This window comes from Dipodomys merriami, unplaced genomic scaffold, assembly GCF_024711535.1.
Source record: "Dipodomys merriami isolate MVZ:Mamm:240054 unplaced genomic scaffold, mDipMer1.0.p SCAF_28, whole genome shotgun sequence".
Taxonomy (NCBI): Eukaryota; Metazoa; Chordata; class Mammalia; order Rodentia; family Heteromyidae; genus Dipodomys; species Dipodomys merriami.
Window position 1 is genome coordinate 13,894,776 of NW_027204270.1, and position 21,120 is coordinate 13,915,895.

Consider the following 21,120-nt stretch of genomic DNA (forward strand, 5'->3'; position numbering starts at 1 on the left):
CAGAAAGGAAAAATTTACACATGGATTCCGAGATATCATAGTCATCCAATAAACAACAACAACAACAAAAACAGCTGGGAATGGAACTTGATACAACCCACTTAGCAAGCAGGAACAGCGTTAGCCTGCTGTTGTACAGTAGAACCCTCCAAATGCATCCAAGGGCAGAGGGGGAAAACACAAACAGACAAAGTCAAGCACTGGTGGCTCACGCCTATTATCCTAGCAACTCAGGAGGCTGAGATCTGAGAATCAGTTCAAAGCCAGCCTGGACAGAAAAGTCTGTGAGACTCTTATCTCCAATTAACCAACAAAAAGCCAGAGGTAGAGGTGTGGTTCAAGTGGTAGAGTGCTAGCCTTGAACAAAAAAAAGCGAAGTGAAAGTGTGAGGCCCTAATACTAGGACAGAAAAAGAGAAAGAGAGAGGAAGGAAAGAAGAAAGGACCCCTGAAATTTGAGGTCCTTTTGCAGATCCCACCCCCAAGGCACAAGGTAAGAGTGACTGGATTTCTAATCTAGCAGGAGGGAGCTGTTTCCAAGTCCACTGTCTGGCCTGGGAGAGACAGTATCTGGGTACAAAGAGAAGTATCAGATACCCCATACGCCAAGATACACTCCAGCTTGTGACGCTCCCTTCCCTTGTCCATCCTAGTCCAGGGTAAATCCCCTGGGAATAGAACTCTTCAAGCAATCGCTGTGCACCTGCTGCAGGCCTTGATTTGGAGCCAGCTGCTCTCTGATAAGACTGTACATCATGGATGATTTCTGCCTTTTCTCCCTCTCAGCAAGCGCCTGGATCAACCACCCAAGAGTCTTGGGATGAATCAGTCACCAGAACCAGATAAACAAGCCAGCCTCCCTACCGCCACACACACACATACACACACCCCGCAATCCTGTTCGGCACCCAGGAAGGGAACTCCCTTGGATCCCACCCAGGACCTGGAATTCAGCACAGGGCCAGGCACCTTTGCACCCCTGCCCCCACGGGCCCAGGCCCTCCCAGCTCCTCCTTTCCCCCCCGCCCTGAGCCGGGTGGAGCCAGCTCCCAAGGCGGCAAGACTTGGCTCCACTCAGCACCAGGGGGGCCCAGAGCGGAGGCCCCAAGGGGCCCTGGAAGGAGCCAATGAGGACGCTACTGGCCATCCTGGCTGTGGGAACCCTGGCGGGTGAGTGTCCCCCAACTCCCCACGGTCAGACCTCACCACCCCAGGACCAGGGCTGTCTTCTCGCACCCCGGGCAGCCTCAGTTTCATTTTCTGCCCTGCACTGCTTGGACTAAGCTGGTTTATTTTGGAAGCAAAGATGGCTCAGTAGCTGGGGAGGAGGTGAGGGTGACTCGAACCCTGGTCTTCTCTCCACATCTGGTGTGTGTATGGCAGGGCGGAGATGTGGCCGGCGCTTTCATCTGGGTGCCAGATTGACACACCCCGGTGGGTAGAGAGGCTTCGCTCCCGGGAAGATGCACATCCTTTGCCCCTCCAAACCCTGATGATTCCAGCTGTACCCCATCTTCCGGTGCTTCTGATGGGAAGCAGGGGACGGGCTGGACGAAGCACCTCTGGAGGTCTCTGCAAGGATGGTGGGAAACTTTTCTTCCCAGAGCAGCCAGGGGCTCTGTGCTAATAACTCTGCGGTACCAGGGCCCTTCCCTGAACAGGATAAGGAGCATGGCTGTCAAATGTAGGAAGGGGGGCTTTGCTGGGCTTTATGTGAGACCCCAGTTACATCCCTGTGGTCTTGAGAAGTTGCTCAGGGAAACTCTCAGGAAGTCAGAGCACAGAGAAGGGGAGGCCCAGCCTCCACAGAGCTCTGGCCCCAGCGCAGGTGGAGGCCCATGTAGGGGCAGAGCTGCCCCTCTGCCGCTGTCCCCAACCAGTGCTGACTGGATCTTTCATATCCCTGAACACACATCATTCCCTGTGAAGGGCTGAAGCCCTCAGGGGCTGGTGCTGTGGGGAAGTCCCATAGCTCCTGGCCCTTAAGACCAGGGGGTTCAGGTTGCGGGGGCGCTGCACAGGAGGGGAGGCGGGAGGCTAAGGGTGGCTAACGGCTCCTACTCAGGCTCCGCCAGTGCGAGGCTGGGTGCCCAGCGCGCTGGCTTGTTTGTTTGCGTCTTTTTTTTTCCCTTCGCTTTCCTTGAGGGCTGATACATGGCTTTTCCAAGCAAATGTGAAACCTTGCCTTTTGCCATTTGTGAGTCGGCCAGACAGCCTGTCTGCCCAACAGCCTCTCGATTTCACAATGTAGACTTTCAACCAGGAAGTGCAGCAGTGAGACGCGGGAGACAGGGGAAGGGATGGATTTGGCAAGGGCAAGAAAGGAGGACTCCTGAGCCCCCATTACCCCTAAAAGAGGATAGACAGCCAGACAGCCAGGGGCTACCCACCCCACTTCCAAAAAGGCAAATGCAGCTCCTTCTTGTCTCCTCTTAATTCCTTTACTAGCCCCCCCCAAGCCTCAGCCCCTGCGCGTCCCCCCACCCAGCCTCCTCAGCCTGCCTACGACACTAGCCCCAGCTGGCTGCAGCCTGTAACCCACCCCAGAGCCCCCAGCCCACCCAGGACAGAGCCTTCTCTCAACCTCATCCTCTCTCCCACCCTCAAAGCCACCATTCAGGTATGCTGCCCACTGGTCTTGCTTCCTCAGATACAGACCCCATCCAGTACCTCAGACCTCTCCTCCACCCAGGCCTGCAGCCCAGGATCCACACGTGGTGGCAGTGAGCTCTCGGGGCTCAGCAACACAGCTGTCTCCTTGGGTAGAGGTAGTGAGAGACCCCCACGCTGTCCCCAATGCTCCCCTCAGGAGGCTCCAGGAATCCTAGATGTTAGATTTCCCAACCTGCCTGGCTAGACTGACCCAGATTCAGAGAAGGGGGTAGCCGTCAGTGTAGCCAGGGACTTGCTGCAGGGTTGGGGTGTTCCTGTATTCTGCCCAACCTCAGAGGTGCCCACCCAAGCCTAGGGACACACCCCCTGGTGCAGATACCAGTGATGAATGATAACGTGGTCCAGCCCCCTGCACCTGGCCTGCTGGGTGGTCGTGGCCTCTCTGGGGAGTATGCATGCATCAGGGGCACATGTACACACGAGGCCTCCAGGCCTTGATGTCACCGCATCTGCACCTGCTCCTTTCCCACGCCTGCCAGCCAGGCCGTTCAGAGCATGCTCAGAGCCAGCGGCAGCTCTGGCCACCATTTCCCTGCACAAGCCAAGCTGGGAGAGCAGAGGGAGGGCCTGCCAGAAGCCTGGGCCTCCGCTTCTCCTTCCTCCTCATAAGCTGTAGTAGATGGCAAAGGCCTAGGCCGGAGGAAGTAGCATGGACTGGCATGTGTTTTGTTTTGTTGTTTCTCTTTTTTGTTGGGTTTTTGGTCCTAGGGGTTGAATGCAGGGCCTCATGCAAGCTAAGCGCATGCTTTTCCACTGAGCTGCACCCCAGACTCTGTTGTTGTAAACTCCTAAAGGGCCATCTTCCCCTTCCCTTCTGAACCCTGTATCCCACCACCATCACCACCACCACTCCAGAGCTGCCCCCAAATCCTGCCCAGGCTAGAATCCAAACAGGATCCATCCTCCCTAAACAGAGACTCAGATCACTTGCATAAAGATGGTGGGGCTGGAGCTGGGGGGGGGGGGAGGGGGGGAGCAGCTCCCCTCCCACACAGTGGGCAGGGCAGAGACAACGTGTGTAGAGGACCTGTGACAGGCCGGGACCCTTCCCAGATGCTGCGTCCCTCCCCATAGCCCAGCAGGCACTGTGATGAACACTGCGGACCCTGTCCCAAGCCATCCCAGACAACAGGGCCTCCTGTGGACCTGTTTTCCCTAGCCATAAAACGGGAGCAACAGCAACCACATCTCATCAGGGGGTTAGGAGCCGTCAATGAGGTGGGAGGCTAGGGTCAGCTGATGCCTTTCCAAAGAGACAGCTACTGCTGCTCTTATGGTCTGTGGCCAGGTAAATCAAAGAACTCCAATGTCAGAGTGAGGACATTGAGCCAGGCACCACGGTGGCTCACACCTGGTATCCTAGCTACTCAGGAGGCTGAGATCTGAGGGCTTGTTGTTCAAAGCCAGCCTGGACAGGAAAGTCCATGAGACTCTTATCTCCAGTTAACTACCAAAAAGCCAGAAGTAGAACTGTAGCTCAAGTGGTAAAGCGCTAGCCTTGATCAAAAATGTTAAGGGACAGCACCCAGGCCCTGAGTTCAAGCCCCAGAACCAGCATGAGAATGAGAGAGAGAGAGACAGAGACAGAGACAGAGAGACAGAGAGAGAAGAATGAAGAGCTGTCTTCTTAAACAATTTCCACAAGGCTGCCTTGCCCATCTGTTGGCATCCTGCACCACCATGTGAACAGGTGCCCTGGCCTTCTGGAAAGACGTGGAGGAGGGCAAGCAGCAGCCCAGAGAGAGCTCACCAATGCATCTCTGCCAAAGTCCTTGACTTTGGGTTCCTTCTTAGACATTTCACTTGAAGATCTCAGATTCAGGATTCTAACCTCAGTGTTAAAAAGCAAACTAGAAAGCCAGCTGCCCGTGGTTCACGCCTGTAATCCCAGCTACTCAGAAGGCTGAGATATGAGGATCTAGGTTCATACCCAACCCAGCAGGAGAGTCCATGAGAATCTCATCTCCAATTAGCCAACACAAAGAGCTGGAGGTAGAAGTGTGGCTCAAAGGGTACAGCACCAGCTTAGGAAGAGCTCAAGTCCCTGAGTTCAAGCCCCAGTACTGGCCCAGAAAACAAAGTGATTGAGAGATAGATAACTCGTGAAGACAAGGAATTGAAATGTTTGGACCCCCACCCAAACACTGCTGGGGGAGTTTAAGACAGTGCAGCCATGTTGGGAAATAATTTGACAGTTTTTCAAAAAACTGAACATAAAGGATTGAGGCTACAGCCTGGGGATAGAGGCAGAAGAATCCCTCCCCAGCACTGTACCCAGTCAAGCTAAACACAGAGGTAACTGTACTCCGTCTGATCTAGACACACACCTAAGGAAAAGGGAAACGTGTTTTTCCCCTGCAAACTTTCTTCTCCACAGCGTTACAGATTTACTCACCATAGCAAAAAAATAAAATAAAATAAATGCAGAGACAACCCAAATGTCCACCAACTGATGGATAGATGCACATGAGATATCAATACAGTGGAATGTAATTCAGCCACGCAGAGGAGCTAGGTGTTGATCCTGCTACCCGTATGTATGAAGCTTGAAAACCTTACATGGAGTAAAAGAAGCCAACCCCAGAAGGAAGTCCACACTACGCAAATACCAAGTCCAGAATAGGCAAATCCGTAGAGACAGCTGGGGGCAGGAAGGGGTCTCCGAATGACCATGAGGTTTTGGGGGTGGTATGGATCTAATTCATGGGGGTTCAGGGGGGTGGCTGACAAGTGTGCGGGCAGCGAGCCCCGGAACCGACGCGTGGAGACCGTGACCTTCCTGCGTGTAACTGCAGCGCTAGTGCGTGTACCCCGCTCTAGTTGGCGGCTAAGGGCCGTGTCTGGGGCACATCTGCTGAGCACGCTCCCACCCTCCCGCAGCCCCCGGCACTGAAGACGGCCCGGCTCTCCTTCAGTACGTGAAATTCCAGTCCAGCAACTTTGAAAACATCCTAACGTGGGACAGCGGCCCGGAGACCCCCCCAGACACGACCTACAGCGTGGAATACAAGACGTAGGCTCCCGCCCCGCCCCGCCCTCCTGGCCCCGCCCCTCCCGGTCCCTCTCAATCTTCCAGGCCCCGCCCCTCCCAGCCACACCACGCCCCCTGGCCACGCCCTGCCCTCATGGCCACGCCCCTCCTGGCCACGCACAACCCTTCCTGTCTCCCTCCATCTTCCCGGCCCCGCCCCTCACGGCCCCGCCCCACCATCTAGGCCCCGCCCCCACAGGCCCCGCCCCACCCTCCTGGTGCTCCTCTCCAGCCCCAAAAAACCCCATACCCTCTGGCCGGCCCAGGCTACACAGCCCCTTCCAGGGGCAGTTTTGCCTCTCCTTTTTGGGTACCAGGGGGAGATAAAATCAGGATCTCTACCAGCAGCTGCCTGGGGCCCCACCTATCTAACCTGGGGCATTCAGGGAATCTCCTCAAGCCTCAATTTCCCCAGGTATAACACAAGGGAGTTTCCACATCCCAGAGTGGTCAAGTGAATTAAATGAGATGTAGTCAGTCTTTGAACAGAAAGCCCAACAAGAGCGAGAGGCCCGGAGTTCAAGCCCCAGTACCAACACACACACACACACTCACCACACGCACCTATGTTGAGTGCTAGTGGCGCACACCTGTAATCCTACCCACTCAGGAAGCTGAGATCTGAGGTTCAAAGTTCTAAGCCAGCCCAAGGCAAGCAAGTCAGTGAGACTCCTATCTCCAGTTAACCACAAAAAGCCAGAAGTGGAACAGTGGCTCAAGTGGTAGAGTTCCAGCCTTGAGCAAAGAAAAGGCTGAGCCATGCCCAGGGGTTGGAGGAGTGGCTCAGAGGGTAGACCACTAGTCAGTGAGCGAAAGTAGTCGTATGTACCTAGTTCAAGTCCTGGTCACCACCCTAGAAAAAAAAGACACAAGGCCGAGTTCAAGCCCCAGGTCTGGACCCAGGAGGCAGAACATTTAATATTAGTTGTGTGATCATCGTAATAAGACACAGGTCTGGCCCAGCTATTAATAATGGGGTGTGCTCCTCCCACTTGGCCTGCAGGTACGGAGAAAGCATGTGGCTGGCAAAGAAGGGGTGCCAGGGCATCACCCGCAAGTCCTGCAACCTGACCATGGAGACAGGCAACCTCACGGAGCTCTACTACGCCAAGGTGACAGCCGTGCGTCCTGGAGGTCAGCCAGCCACCAAGATCTCAGAGAGGTTCAGTTCCCTGCAGCACAGTGAGTGGGGAAGGGGAGAGGAAAGCTGTGTGTGTGTGTGTGTGTGTGTGTGTGTGTGTGTGTGTGTGTGTGTGTGTGTGTGTGTGTGTGTGTGTGTTTCTCCATCTTCACTCCAACCTCCCCAGTACAGACCATCTTCATCTGACCACATCCATCCTCCTAGCTCGGTGCCCCTCCCCCACGTATCCCTCCCCCTATAGCTCCCCCCCACTCCTGCTTACTTCCCTGAGGAAGCACCCCAGGGCTCTTCTCAACCTTCTCTTTCCTTGCTTGAAACTCCCCAGCACTTAAGCTCTCGAGTCTGACAAAGAAGATCCAACTCTGGGCCATGCCTGCCTGACCACTTCAGCAGGACACAGCCTATGTTCTACCCGGCACATTCAGCCTTCCTATCCCTGGGTCCTACCACCACCCTTTCAAAGAAATGTGGATGTGCACTATTTTTTAAAAATGGTGGGAAGCAGGGACTCACATCCTGCCATCCTAGCTACTCAGGAGGCAGAGACCTAGAGGATCAGCGTTTGAAGCCAGCCCCAGCAGAAAAGTTCAAGAGACTCCATCTCCAATTAAGCAGCAAAAAGTTGGGCTGGAGCCATAGCTCAAGTGGTAGAGCATCAGCTGTGAGCAAGAAAGCCAAAGGAGATTGAGAGGCCTTGGCTGAGTTGTTTTAAGTCCTGGAGGGTAGTGGGCTCTTGGGGGACTTTTAAAAGTTAGAAGCAGGGTGAGTGGGGTGTATGAAATTGAAATATTGAAATATTAAAATTGGATGTGAAAGCCGGGCGCTGGTGGCTCACGCCTGTAATCCTAGCTACTCAGGAGGCTGAGATCTGAGGATCGTGGTTCAAAGCCAGCCCGGGCAGGAGAGACCGTGAGACTCCTATCTCCAATAAACCATCAGAAAACCAGAAGTGGTGCTGTAGCTCAAGTGGTAGAGCACTCGCCTTGAGCTGAAGAGCTGAGGGACAGCGCCCAGGCCCAGAGTTCAAGCCCCACGACCGACAAAAAAATAAAAAATAAAATAAAATAAAATTGGATGTGAGGTTTAACTACATGTACTAAAACAGCCATCTCTCTCTCTCTCTCTCTCTCTCTCTCTCTCTCTCTCTCTCTCTCTCTCTCTCTCTCTCTCTCTCTCTCTCTCTCTCTCTCTCTCTCTCTTTTGGCCAGTGGTGGAACTCTGGGCCTGGGTGCTGTCCCTCAGCTCTTCAGCTCAAGGTTAGCGCTCTAAGCGCTTGAGCCACAGCACCACTTCCAGTTTTCTACTGGTTTATTGGAGATAAGAGTCTCATGGACTTTCCTGCCTGTACTGGCTTTGAACCGTGATCCTCAGATCTCAGCCTCCTGAGTAGCTAGGATTACAGGTGTGAGCCACTGGTGCCTGGCTTAACAGCCATCTCTTAATGCAAACTGAGACCAGGAAAGGTCACTTGGCTATTTGGAAAAGGCAGATTTTTTATGTTTTTGTTGTCGTTGTTGTTGCTGCTGCTGTTGTTGTTTCTAATACTGGAGCTTGAATTCAGTGCCTTACTCTCCTGCTTAGCTTATTTACTCATGGCTGGTGCCCTACCACTTAACCCATGCTTCTAGTCCAGCTTTTTGCTGGACTGAACCACCAGCACCTGGCTCTATTCTTTGTTTTCAAGACAGGATTGGCTTTGAACTGGTGATCCTCCTGCCTCTGCCTTTCGAGTGCTGGGATTATAGATGCTCACCAGTCTCGCTTCTGGGTGTTATTCAGGATCAGTAACCATCATTGACACCCCTAGAGCTGTCATTGCCAATAGACTAGCAGAGGGTTTTCCAGGGAATCCCAAGGTGGGGTGCAGGGACTGGGCAAGGCCAAGGTCATTACCAAGCAGGACACCTCCCCGGGCACCTCCCATCCACCATGCCTGCGGACCCCATGCAACATGACCGGTTGGCTGGAGCTGGCATTTGCAGGAGCAGGAGGAGGTAGAGGAGGAATCACCGCTGTCCAGCCAGCCAGCCTCAGGCCCATTCTGACTTTTTCTTCTCTCCTTTCTCTCTCTCTCTACCCACCCCCCCTTCCCAGCGACCATCAAACCACCAGATGTAACCTGTGTCCCCAAAGTGAGATCCATTCAGATGATCATCCACCCGACACCCACACCCATCCTGGCAGGAGATGGCCACCGCTTCACCCTAGAGGAGATCTTCCAGGACCTGTTCTACCGCCTGGAGCTCCGCGTCAACCACACCTACCAAATGGTAAATGTATGTTCTTTCCTCATCGGGGAAATCCCTTCCCTCTCAGATGGATCTGTGTTGCTTTAGAGAGGCCATGTGTTATTCTAACTAGAGCGTGTTCCTTGAAGGAAAGAGGGACTCAAACTCAACCTCCCTGTTCTAGGTTCACAGACATGGTAGTATACCAAAGGCTCTAACAAGTCCCACAAAGCCAAGGCTCCAACCAGTTTGATTTGTTTAATATAACTTTCTCAAATCTGTTTGGATAAAAGACCCCTTTTTGTGCCTAGTCTAACATCCTAGAGCTGCCTTTGATCATATCCTCAGGTATACACTTTAGAAAATGTTGGAATCTGTTTCTGTGAATGCAGTTCTGTTTGCTGGTTCTCCACTGTTTATGGGAACTGTCCACAGGGAGGATCTTAAGGTTTGGTAGGTGGTAATGAAGGGTGTAAGGCAAGAAAATACAATGGAATGATTTGCAAATTATATCTGTGACCTGGGAAAGTCAGTAGGATTCCCACCATTGATCCACAGTTCATTGTATGAATAGTGATTTGCTCCAGGAGCTTATAATCTAATGTTGGGGGGGGGGAATCAAAGCAAGAATTCAAAAAGCTAAGCTGGGCACCTGTGACTCACACCTGTAATCCTAGTTACTCAGGAGGCTGAGATCTGAGGACTTTCCTAGGCAGGAAAGTCCATGAAACTCTTATCTCCAATAAACCACCAGAAAATCAGAAGTGGCACTGTGGCTCAAGTGGTAGAGCGCTCGCCTTGAGCTGAAGAGCTGAGGGACAGGGCCCAGGCCCAGAGTTCAAGCCCCATGACCAACAAAAAAAAAGAAAAAGAAAAAGAATTCAAACAGCTAAAGGGAGAGGACAGTAAAGATTTTGTGAGGTAGGGGCTGGGCGCTTGTGGCTACTGCCTGCAATCCTAGCTTCTCAGGAGGATGAGGTTTGAGGATCACAGTTTCAGGCTAACCTGGGCAATGAAGTCTGTGAGACTCTTTTTATTTTTATTTTTATTTTTTTTGGGTCTGGTTGTGGGCCTGAACTCTGGGCCTGGGCGCTGTCCCTCAGCATTTCAGCTCAAGGCTAGCGCTCTACCACTTGAGCCACAGCGCCACTTCCGGCTTTTTTTTTCTGCTTATGTGGTGCTGAGGAATCAAACCCAGTCCCTCATGCATGCAAGGCAAGCGCTCTACCACTGAGCCACCTTCCCAGCCCTCTGTGAGATTCTTATCTCCAATTAACTGCCAAAAAGCCAGAAGTGGAGGCCATGGTTCAAGTAGCAGAGCACTAAAGTTGAATGAAAAAGCTAAGGAAGAGCGTGAGGCACTGAGTTCAAGCCCCAGTGCTGGTGCTCGCATGCGCGCGTGCACACACACACACACACACACACACACGCACACACACGCACACACACACACACACACACACACACAGATTTTCTTTTTTTTTTTTTTTTTGGGGGGGGGGTTCCGGTCGTGGGCCTGAACTCTGGGCCTGGGCGCTGTCCCTCAGCTCTTCAGCTCAAGGCTAGTGCTCTACCACTTGAGCCACAGCGCCACTTCCGGCTTTTTTCTTTTTGCTTATGTGGTGCTGAGGAATCGAACCCAGGGCCTCAGGCATGCAAGGCAAGCGCTCTACCACTGAGCCACCTTCCCAGCCCACAGATTTTCTTAAGATAGCACAAGTTGTCAGTTGAGCAAGAGCTAAAAGACTTGTAGAAAACTTTTGGGTACCAATCTCCACTTCTGAGGCATGCCAGGTAACATGTTATATCATATAACTCCTGTTATATCATTGCATCTTCTTTCTGCTATGAGGCAGGAGCTATCATCCCCATTTTCCAGATAAGAAATTAGAGGCACAGAGATGTTACTGACATTGTTCAGCAAATAATAGCCTAGACACAATTCAAATCTAGTTCTTTTCCTCCTCCACATAGGCTTACATTGTTCACTGTTGTAGTACCATGATATGAGAAAGAGAGAGAGAGAGAGAGAGAGAGAGAGAGAGAGAGAGAGAGAGAGAGAGAGAGAGAGAGAGAGAGAAAGAGAGAGATTGGGAAGGAGGAAGGAAAGGAAGAAAATCGAGGGTGATTTGGGGAAGCAAACTTTCCTACTTAGCTGGAACATGGAGCCACGGAAGGTAATTGTTTACAGGGTTTCAGACCACTGGTGCCAGAATGTACTGCTGAGACACCTATTTCAGACCCTGGGCTATCACATGTGTCCCCAGATACCAGACAGAAACCGCATAAAAGAAGGAGGGCTTACTTGGAAGTCATTGAGGGATTCCTAAAGAATATTTTAAAGCAGAGTAGCTTACATCATGGCAGCCAGGAAGCAGAAAAAAAGGAGACAGGAAGTGGCCAGGCCAAGGACATGCCCCCAGTGACCTATTTCTTCAACCAGGCCTTACCGCTTTGCGGTACTATCATCATACTATCACTCTTTCAGGGATTCATCCATTTATCACATCAGAATCCTCCCATCTAATAGTCCCTAGAAAACCCCATTCAGGCTCCAGGCACACCCAGAGGTACCCTGTACTAATCATCTCCAGGGTGTTTCTCAGCCCAATCAAGCTGGCAGTGAAGATGAACCACCACAGGCCCCTTCCAATCTACTCAGTTATATGTTGGGGGTGTGAGCTTGCGTTGTCTGATTGGTTTGATGGTACTGGAGATTGAACCCAGGGCCTCATACTTACAAGGCAAGTATTACATCACTTGAGCCACACATTGTCCCTAAATTTTAGTGAGCAACTTCAGGTCTTCTCATTCATGGTGAAGTTTGAAAAGGTCCCTTATAGAGGGGCTGGGGGAGACCAGCCTGCCAGAGACTGCATTGTAGAGCCACAGGTGGTGGACAGGAGAATTTTTATCTAATTCTGCGGTCATGGGGAGCGACTGGACAATGCTGAACAGGAAGCAGCCTTATCACAGCCACTTTGGGTAAATATTTTGTTTTTGATTATATATTTTATTAGTGACAATTTCTAATTTAACTCAGTTTGTAATCAGAGAGCATGCACCGCATGGTTTTCAACCTATTGAGTTTTGTTTTATGGCCCATATGGCCAGCCTGGGAGCGGGATCCATGGGTACTTGAAAGCACGTGTATTAGATGGTACTTGCTGAAGTACTCTATAAAGGTCAGTTTGGTAATAGTGGTTAACTGAGCTATTCTGACTTCCATGTCTTTCCTGATTTGATGGAGAGGCCTGTTGCTCTTTTAGCTTATGAGAGTTTTAAACTTTCCAACTACAATTGTGGATTTGCCTGTTCTCCCCTCCCCTTAATTCTGCCCATCTCCCTCCCTCCCTTCCTTCCTTCTTTCCTTCCTTTCTCTCTTCCTTCCTTCCCTCCTTCCCTCCCTTTTTCTTCCTTCCTTCCTTCCTTCCTTCCTTCCTTCCTTTCTTTCTTTCTTTCTTTCTTTCTTTCTTTCTTTCTCTCATTTCCTCCTTCCTTCCTTCCTTCCTTCCTTCTTTCCTTCCTTCCTTCCTTCCTCCCTTTACTCCTTTATTTTTGTGTGCTAGTACTGGGACTTGAACTCAGGACCACTCACGCTCACTTTGAATGAAAAAATTCAAGGCTGGAGATTTACCATTTAACCACACCTCCATTTCCAACTTCTGGGCCTGGGCACTGTCCCTCAGCAGTTCAGCTTAAGGCAAGCGCTCTACCACCTGAGCCACAGCACCACTTCCAGTTTTCTGATGGTTTATTGGAGATAAGAGTGTCATGGACTTTCCTGCCCTGGCTGGCTTTGAATGTGAGCCTCAGATCTCAGCCTCCTGAGTAGCTAGGATTACAGGTGTGAGCCACCAGCACCTGGCCACTTTAACTTCTTGAGGGTTCGTTCATTGGAGATAAGAGTCTCCAGATCTATCTGCTGGGACTAGTTTCAAACTTCAGTCCTCAGTTCATGAACTCCTGAGTAGCTAGGATTGCAGGCTTGGTGAGACTTCCAAACTTTCTAACTACAATTATGGTTTTGTCACTTTTTTCCTCCCTTAATTGTGTGCACTTTCATGCATTTTGAAAACTCTTCTTAAATATATGAATTTAAGATTGTATTGATTCCTGATAATTAGCCTTTGTTGAGCACAAAATGTCCCCTTTTTAAAGCTCTAATAATACTTTTCATATTGAAATCTACTTTATCTGATAATAACACAACTACTAAAGATTGTAAATGTTGTGGTATATTCTTATATCCATCTATTTTCAGTATCTGTCTTTATATGTTCAAATACATCTATGAAGACAATATTCTGATAGGATTTGCCCATTTTATTGAGAAATAATTCACATATTAGAAATTCACATATCCTTGTTTTTCTTTGGTTTTTGTTATGGAATGGATCAAACCCAGGGCTCACATGCTGGTCTACCAGCACTCTCCACCCACTGAGCTACACCCCAGCCTGAAATCATCTTTGCGTGTGTGTGTGTGTGTGTGCCAGTCCTGGGGCTTAAACTCACAGCCTAGGCACTGCCCCTCAATTTTTTTTCTTAAAACTAGTCTCTGCCACTTGAGCTGCAGCTCCACTTTCAGCTATATTGATGGTTAATTGGAGATAAGAGTCTCACAGACTTTCCTGACAAGGCCCTTGTTCAATCTCTACTACCACCACACAAAAAAGAAAGAAAGAAGGCAGGAAGGAAGGAAGGAAAGAAAAAGAGAGCGAGAAAGAAAGAGAAAAGAGTTTTGCTTGTCTTTTTGTGGTGTCTTAGCAGGCAATGAACTTGGTTGGTTGAACTCCTTTTGTTTTGTTTCACTTAGTATTGCTTTGGTTTTGTCTTTTGAAGCAGAGTCTTGCTATGTAGCCCAGGCTGGCCTCAAACTCACAATCCTCTTGCCTCAGCTACCCAAGTGCTGGGATTACATAGAGGTGCTACCATACCCAACTATGTCTTTTAAAGCTGTACCCAGACTGCTTGGAGACTGCCCAGCTCGTGCATACTTCAGCAGCCAGTCAGGGGTCTGGTCAGGGTTTAGCCCTAGAACGTGGGCCTCCATCTCTGTAGATCACTCCTGCCTCTGCTTTGCCCCTCATTTTCCTCCAGATTCTGTCCTCTGGTTAGTGAAGACATGGAAATTTCAGGGCTTCTCACTCAGCGTTAGCCTCCAACAAGGTATGAACTGGGGTCTGATTCAGGATAAAAAATGAAGTGAAACTGGTAGCTCACACCTGTAATCCTAGCTACTCAGGAGGCTGACGGTTCAAAGCCAGCCTGGGCAGGAAAGTCTGTGAGACTCTTATCTCCACTAAACCATCAGAAAACTGCAAGTGGCACTGTGACTCAAGTGATAGAGTGCTAGCTTTGAGCTGAAGAGCTGAGGCCCCGGGCCCAGAGTTCAAGCCCCACAACCAACAACAACAACAAAAAAAGATAAAGCAGGCTGCCTATTGCCGCTCCTTCCCTCTTGTCTCCCATCTGCCCACATCTTTGACTTTAATACTTTTAGGCAGTTGTTTTCTATCTGGCCACAGTTGGTAGCCATTCTTTGGGAGAGGGCTAGTCCAGAAGCTGAATGATGGAGCATCAGTTCTGGAAGGGAGGGAAGAGAGAGCAGGATGGGAAGTTGGGAGTGACCACATGGGATAACAAGATGGCGGCAGGAAAGCTTGGGGACAGGATTCTGACGCCTGGGTATCTCTCTTGAAATTCCATCACATGCTATTTGCCATGTGCAGTTTTGCTCATGTGACTCCCACCAAACAGTAAGCTGTAAAATCTATTCATAAGCTGTCTTTTTACAAAGTGTAGGAAGATGGGAGGAGGAGCAGGGAGCTCCTGGGGCTCGGTGGAGATCAGTACGTGAGAGGAAATTCTCTGGGTTCTCTGTTCCAATTCAGCACCTTGGAGGACAGCAGAGAGAGTATGAGTTCCTTGGCCTGACCCCTGAAACGGAGTTTCTCGGGACCATCATGATTTTGGTTCCCACCTGGTCCAAGGAGAGCGCCCCCTATGTGTGCAGAGTGAAGACACTGCCTGGTGAGTCGGCTGACTTTTCCTCCCAGGGACCACGGGGACACTTGTCAGCACTCAGAAAAGCCACGGAAGGGCGATCGGGTGTATCATTAAGGTCCACTGAGTTATCAGATTGATTTGGTGGAGTCCTCACCCTCTGGCCCAAGTATGAATTTTCCCTTCTCATCAGCTTTGTATCTTCCCTGGCAAATGCACCTTCATATTAACCCAAGAGATTCATCTTGGGCATTAATGCTTCAGTATCTTCTAAAGCCGAGGGAGATTAAGAACCATGGTAGGAATGGGAAAGTTCTGCAGCACTAAGCACTGTCTCATTTTGCAGAATAGGAGGCCCAGGTTCACAGTAGTTAAGGAACTGGCCCACAGTCACACAGAGGGTGTGGAATGGGGAGCGTGTTCCCTGCACTATGCTGCTATAGAATAGTTCCACCTGCTGGGGGAGACGTGCCACTGCTTCCTCTCTGTTAGTGATGGGGAGGCCAAAGCCATAGGAGGCAGCAGTGGTGGGGAGGGTGGGGGATGGAGGGAGAAGCAGTCCCCAGCTGGACCGCATGCTCACGCTCATGTCCACAGGTAGCACCTGTTCCAACCAGGCCACGTTTAGGACAGAGGTGACTTCGGGAGCTGGCTACTACGGGTGACCCTCAGGGACAAAGGGTTCCATCCATCAGCTATATTCAGAAACTCAATTCATCCGTTTCCCTGAGTCGGGAGGGCACTGGGTTCTTTGCCTGATTCCCAGGGCAGGCCTTGGCAGAGGAGCCCTGCCTGAGGGACACCGGGCCTGCCCTTCCCAGAGACGGGAACAGAACCTGGCAAGAGCGGTACCAGGGAAAGAAGCTGGCTCCGTGGGCAGTGAGCTGGAGCTGTACCTAGTCCTTGACTCTCTCCCTCGCCTGTACTAGACAAATCTTACCCTTCCCTGCCCATCCCTGCTCTGTCCTGTGTGGCAACCAGCAGGCAATTCCACGTTCTTCCCTCTAGTGGCATCTCTTCTGCTGTGAAGACGGGAATCTTTCTATGTAGTCCAGGCTGATCTCAAACTCATATTCCTCCTGCTGGGATTGTAGGTGTGTGCAACCATACCCGGCAAAACACTGTTTTTCCTTCTAAGATTGTAGCTATTTCTACATGAAGAACACTTCTTGATGAGTATTTCTTGCTGACATAAAGAAGGTACTTTATCCTTAAAAAAACAAAACATATTTAAAACAATTCCTACCACTTATTAAGTATTACTCTACTGCCAAGAAGCTAGGGGACAGCATCCAGTCTCTGAGTTCAAGCCCCAGGACTAGCTTGCACATGTACACACCTGCATACATGCATACACACACACACATACACACAACACACACACACAAAAGACAAAAGGTAGAGCAGAGAGGATCCTTAGGAGGGAGCATGCCTAGCACCTCTAATATTTCATACTCCTTACTCCTCTGCTGGCAATTTTTATGACGCCATCTTGCCTTCCCCTGGGTGAATGTAGAAGATCTATCAGGCTGAGGAATGTCTACGTTTCTGTCTTGTTCTGGTACAAGGAGTGGTGGTCCTCCACTAATGACATGCTTCTCCCAGGGGATCATGTGACAGGGGACAGGACATTGCCCAGCCTGGGAAGTTGACCTAGAGAGACTGAGGCAGGGGGCTCAAGGTGGGGGCTCTCAGATGCCCAGGGCTTGCTGGGTGGCTGCACACACTGGAGCTGGTGACAAAGTCCCCACACTGAGGCCACACGTGTTAAGAAGAGACTTGGAGGCTGAATCCCAAGGAGTGCAAACTCACTTTACCCAAGTCTGGAACCACATCTTCTTCCCCAAGCCCTTCACAAGTCTCAGTGGACTGCTGAGAGCATTCTACCAAGAACTGACTTCCCCTGACCCAGAGGTGCCACAGCAGGAGAAGTGTCATACCAAAGACCGACTTCCCTGTCCCAGAGATGCCAACCACAGATGCCTGGTCACTGAAGCTCTAGTCTCTAGTCTCCCCCTCCCTCACTGTTAGGAAGATGTCACCTTCCCAGACTCCTTTACTCCTGACACCCAGCCCCTGGCCTGGGTGGTAGAGAGGAAGGACAAGCCCTCACTTTGAACCCCTCCCCTCCCCCACCTCTGTCCCTGAAACAAGCAGGGACAGAGACCCCCAATCTTGTGCTCCCTGGCCATGCCCCTACCCCAGGAGATGGACAGATCCATCTCCATCCCATGTCTCGAATTCTTTGCCCCATTCTGAGTACCAGGACCCCGAAATTCCTTGGCTATGTAACCTGAGCCTACTTCCCACCCAGGCAGCCTTCTCTCTTGGTCCTTCCTTCTAAGGGTTGCAGTGGCTGTGTGTAAATCCTCAGCCCATAGTGAGACCCACCTGTGGCTGTTTGTGAGCGTGTGTCTATATGGACTAGGATAGCATGGTCATGGGCAGGGAGGGAGGGAGGCTGCAAGGCTAAGGGGCTATGAGGGTTTTCAGTGAACCTCTCTATTAAGTGTAGCCCAAGAGTGTCCATTACTGGGACAAAGCCCAGCATTGCCAGCCTCGTGTGTCCCTCTCTGGTCTCTTCCTTCCTTACTAGACTGGACTTGGACCTACTCCTTCTCGGGCGCCATCCTCTTCTCCATGGGCTTCCTCGTGGCTGTGCTCTGCTACCTGAGCTACAGATACGTTACCAAGCCACCTGCGCCTCCCAGCTCCCTGGTGAGTCACCTACCTGGAGTAGGAACAGGGCAGGGCCCCGAAGTTCCAGAGGATCTGAGGACCCCTGGGTCTCCAGATAAAAGGCTGCAACAGGCTGGGGTTGCACCATCCTTGCATTTCTTTCAGAGAAGTCAGAATTTCAGATTGTCATGTGAAAGCTCCCAGTTTCCAAACATTGGCAATTTGTGGTCAAACTCCTGTGTGAGCCATGCAATCCTATGGTATCCCCCTCTCCTAGACCCCACTCCATGACAGGTCAGTGCTGCCCACTTCTCTCCTAAAGCAGCCCAGGCCCCCTGAGCCCATGAGGCTCAGGTACTAGCAGCTCAATGTCAGTGATGGTGTCCAAGTCCACAGGAGCACAGTTGGGAAGGAGGGTCTTAAAGTTCTCTCTGCTTCCCCATGGAGGATGCCCCCTCCTATGTCAGCCTCAGAGAGCTTAGGACATGCCTTAAGGGGAGGACTATCACTGTCCCCACAGGATGTCCAGCGAGTCCTGACCTTCCAGCCTCTGCGCTTCATCCAGGAGCACGTGCTGATCCCTATCTCTGACCTCAGTGGCCCCAGCAGCCTGGTCCAGCCCATCCAGTACTCCCAGGTCATGGTCTCTGGCCCCAGGGAGCCCTCAGGAGCGACACAACTGCGTGGCCTGCCTGAGATGGCCTACTTGGGGCAGCCAGATGTCCCCATCCTCCGGCCTTCCAACCTCCCCTCTCCTCCAACATCCTCCCCTCCTCCATACACCCCAAAGGATACCCCTGAGGTCAGCCCCCCGTCCTATGCACCTCAGACCACCCCTGAAGCTAAAGCCCCTTTCTATGTTTCACAGCCCATCTCCAAGGTCCAGGCTCCCTCTTACACCCCCCAGGCCACTCTGGACCACTGGCCTGCCTCCTATGGGGTATGTGTGGGAGAGTCTGGCAATGACTCCCCCACTCGGACCCTTTCTAGTCCCAAGGCCAGAAAGATCAAACTGAAAGATCCACTCCAAAGAGAGATGCTGACAGGTAGCTGCCTGTCAGGAGACTTGTCTCTACAGGAAGTGACTTCCTTGGCCATGGAGGAACCCCAAGAAGTGAAATCACTTCCTCAGACTCTGGGGCTTTGCACGGACAGAGTCCCTGACCTGGATATGTTACACAGTGGGGATCCAGGGACATCCCCCTACCTAAAGGACCCGCTCTCCCTCCTCTCCTCAGTCCAGATCGAAGGCCACCCTGTCTCCCTCCCTTTGCACTCCCCTCCCCTCTCATGTTCCTCCTTGCACCAGGGCATAAGTCTGCTAGAGTCCCTGGTGTGCTCCAAGGAGGAGGGAGCAGCAGCCGAGGCCGGGGCCACGTGCCCTGGGGTCTCAGGGCTGGAGCAGCCCTTGGAGGTAGACTCACTTTTCAAAGATCTAGCCTTGACTGTGCAATGGGAGTCCTGAGGGTGGATGGGCCTTGGCTCCCTCTTGCCACCCCTGGCAGGCTCTCCTTGGCTGCCAGCCCCATGCCCAGCCATGGCACATGTGCTGTAGTCCAGCTCAGGAGAAAGCAGAGGAAGAGGACACAGGACCTGCCAGCGTACATTCCCAGGGATCTACAAGCATCAAGAGGATGCTAGTGGAGGAGCTGCATACCTGCATGTGCAAATGGCCTGGGCCAAAGAACCTGGCAGGGAATGGCAGACAGAGAGCAAGGAGAAATGCAGGGAACCCGTTGGAAAACCGAGAATGGCTCACCCCATGCCTGGTAATCTGGCTCAACTGAGAATTAGTGTTTCCCTCCTCTGGAGAAAGGAGGCTGAGCAGAACCAGGCCAAGCTGTGTGTCTGCCAAGGTGGGAAGTGGCACTGTGGCTGGCCTATAGGCAGGGACACCGCCAGCAGCTCACTCCCCATCAGAAATGAACCTGTGCCACGGTCCAGTGTCCCTCCTAGGCTGGAGGCTTCGCCCCACAACCAAGCCACAGACTGTGCAAGTTCTGCAGACAGGGCTGATGTCTCAGACCTATCCTGAGACTGGGATTTGAAAGGAACCCAGAGCCACGGAAGCCAAAGGAGGAGAGGTACGCACCTGGCAACTTGGGAAACAGCCTTAGTTAGGCTCAGTCCATCGGGGTTCAAATTCCAGCCTTGCCCCGTGCCAGCTGTGTGACTTCAAGCAAGGAAACCACTGCTCAGAGCCTCAGTGTCCACATCTGCCTGCTGGACCGCACAGGGGTCATGTGCAGAGGAGATTCGCGTCTGCGAACTACTTGTGCTGGGCAGATCCCAATAAATAGTAGCTGTTCGCTGTTGGGATTTTGTAATGTAACTAGGGGATAACCGGGGACATAAGGAGGGAAGGGCTTCTTATGGGGGGGGGGGAGTCCCTGGGTGGTGGATACCCTTGGTTGGGCACCCTCTGATCTCCCCCTTCCCCACCCCACACCTTCCCCACCCCGATATCTGAGAAATAGAATCACACTCGCGCTGCCTTGGTGTGAGGCTTCTGGGAACGCACAGCTCTTTCTTCCACACCCAGCTTCCACTTCCCCTTCTTTTCCCCTCCCTGGTCCCTTCCTGATGACAGGTGTTGGGTTCTTATCTGCGCGTAATTAATATTTAACGTCTCTTCAGGGTCACTGGCCTGCTTGCCCCGCCCACACACTGCAAGCAAGAGTACTCCCTGTCCCTTGGGGCACCCTTGGCCAAAGGTCAACTGTCTTCACCCTGTTGATCAGTGAGTGAGGAGCACACAGCAGCTGGGTAGATCCCCAGCCAGCCAGACCAGGGACTGCAGAGGTGCTCCGCCCGGCCATAAATGTCTCCTCCATTTCCGCAGGAGCGCACGGGGAGGGGGGCAGTTCTCAGAGGGCGGAGTCTGAATGTCTAAGGAGAGAGGGGGATGGCGCTGAGCCTGTGGCCCTCCTCACACTGGCCCTGGCACCTCAGAGGGGCTTCAAATCCCCCTTGAGGTTCCTCAGTCACCCCCTCACCAGTCACTACAGGCCTGCAGAAGGGCAGAGTCCAGCTAGAGAGCAAGCGTCCAAGTTTCCCCAGGGAGCCAGCTGGGGCTTTAACATTCCTGAGAGTCCTAGGCTCTGACTCCATTACCAGGAAGGCCCAAAGCCCTGCCCTGCCCCATCCCATCTAGAGAAAGGTCCATCTCCAAGGGGGCACCTGCCTGCCAGGATCGGGACCCCTTTAAACTCCGGGACCCCTAGTGAGTCCCTAGGTAACTAAACTAATTACATTTACTTTAACTCATTACATTTGTTTTAATTAATTCATCACTTTTATTTGAATCATTGAATTTATTTTGATTAAGTGAGTTTATTTTAACCAATTGATTTTCTTTCT

At 51.8% G+C, this 21,120-nt stretch overlaps 1 protein-coding gene across 4 annotated transcripts; it reads left to right on the forward strand.

Annotated features, from left to right (window-relative positions):
• Nucleotides 1-1,066: 1,066 nt before the first annotated feature.
• Il22ra1 (interleukin 22 receptor subunit alpha 1) lies at nucleotides 1,067-20,075 on the forward strand. 4 transcript variants are annotated; one of them, XM_070036987.1, is made up of 8 exons: nucleotides 1,067-1,169; nucleotides 5,553-5,685; nucleotides 6,707-6,885; nucleotides 8,053-8,100; nucleotides 8,939-9,120; nucleotides 14,970-15,108; nucleotides 17,678-17,799; nucleotides 18,281-20,075. In XM_070036987.1, the coding sequence occupies exons 1-8, from the start codon at nucleotides 1,127-1,129 to the stop codon at nucleotides 19,223-19,225; spliced, it is 1,791 nt and encodes a 596-aa protein (XP_069893088.1). In that variant the 5' UTR covers nucleotides 1,067-1,126; the 3' UTR covers nucleotides 19,226-20,075. The 4 variants fall into 4 exon arrangements, with proteins under 4 accessions (XP_069893088.1, XP_069893089.1, XP_069893090.1 ...); XM_070036988.1 differs by having other exon boundaries at nucleotides 8,939-9,114; XM_070036989.1 differs by lacking the exon at nucleotides 8,053-8,100.
• Nucleotides 20,076-21,120: the final 1,045 nt, after the last annotated feature.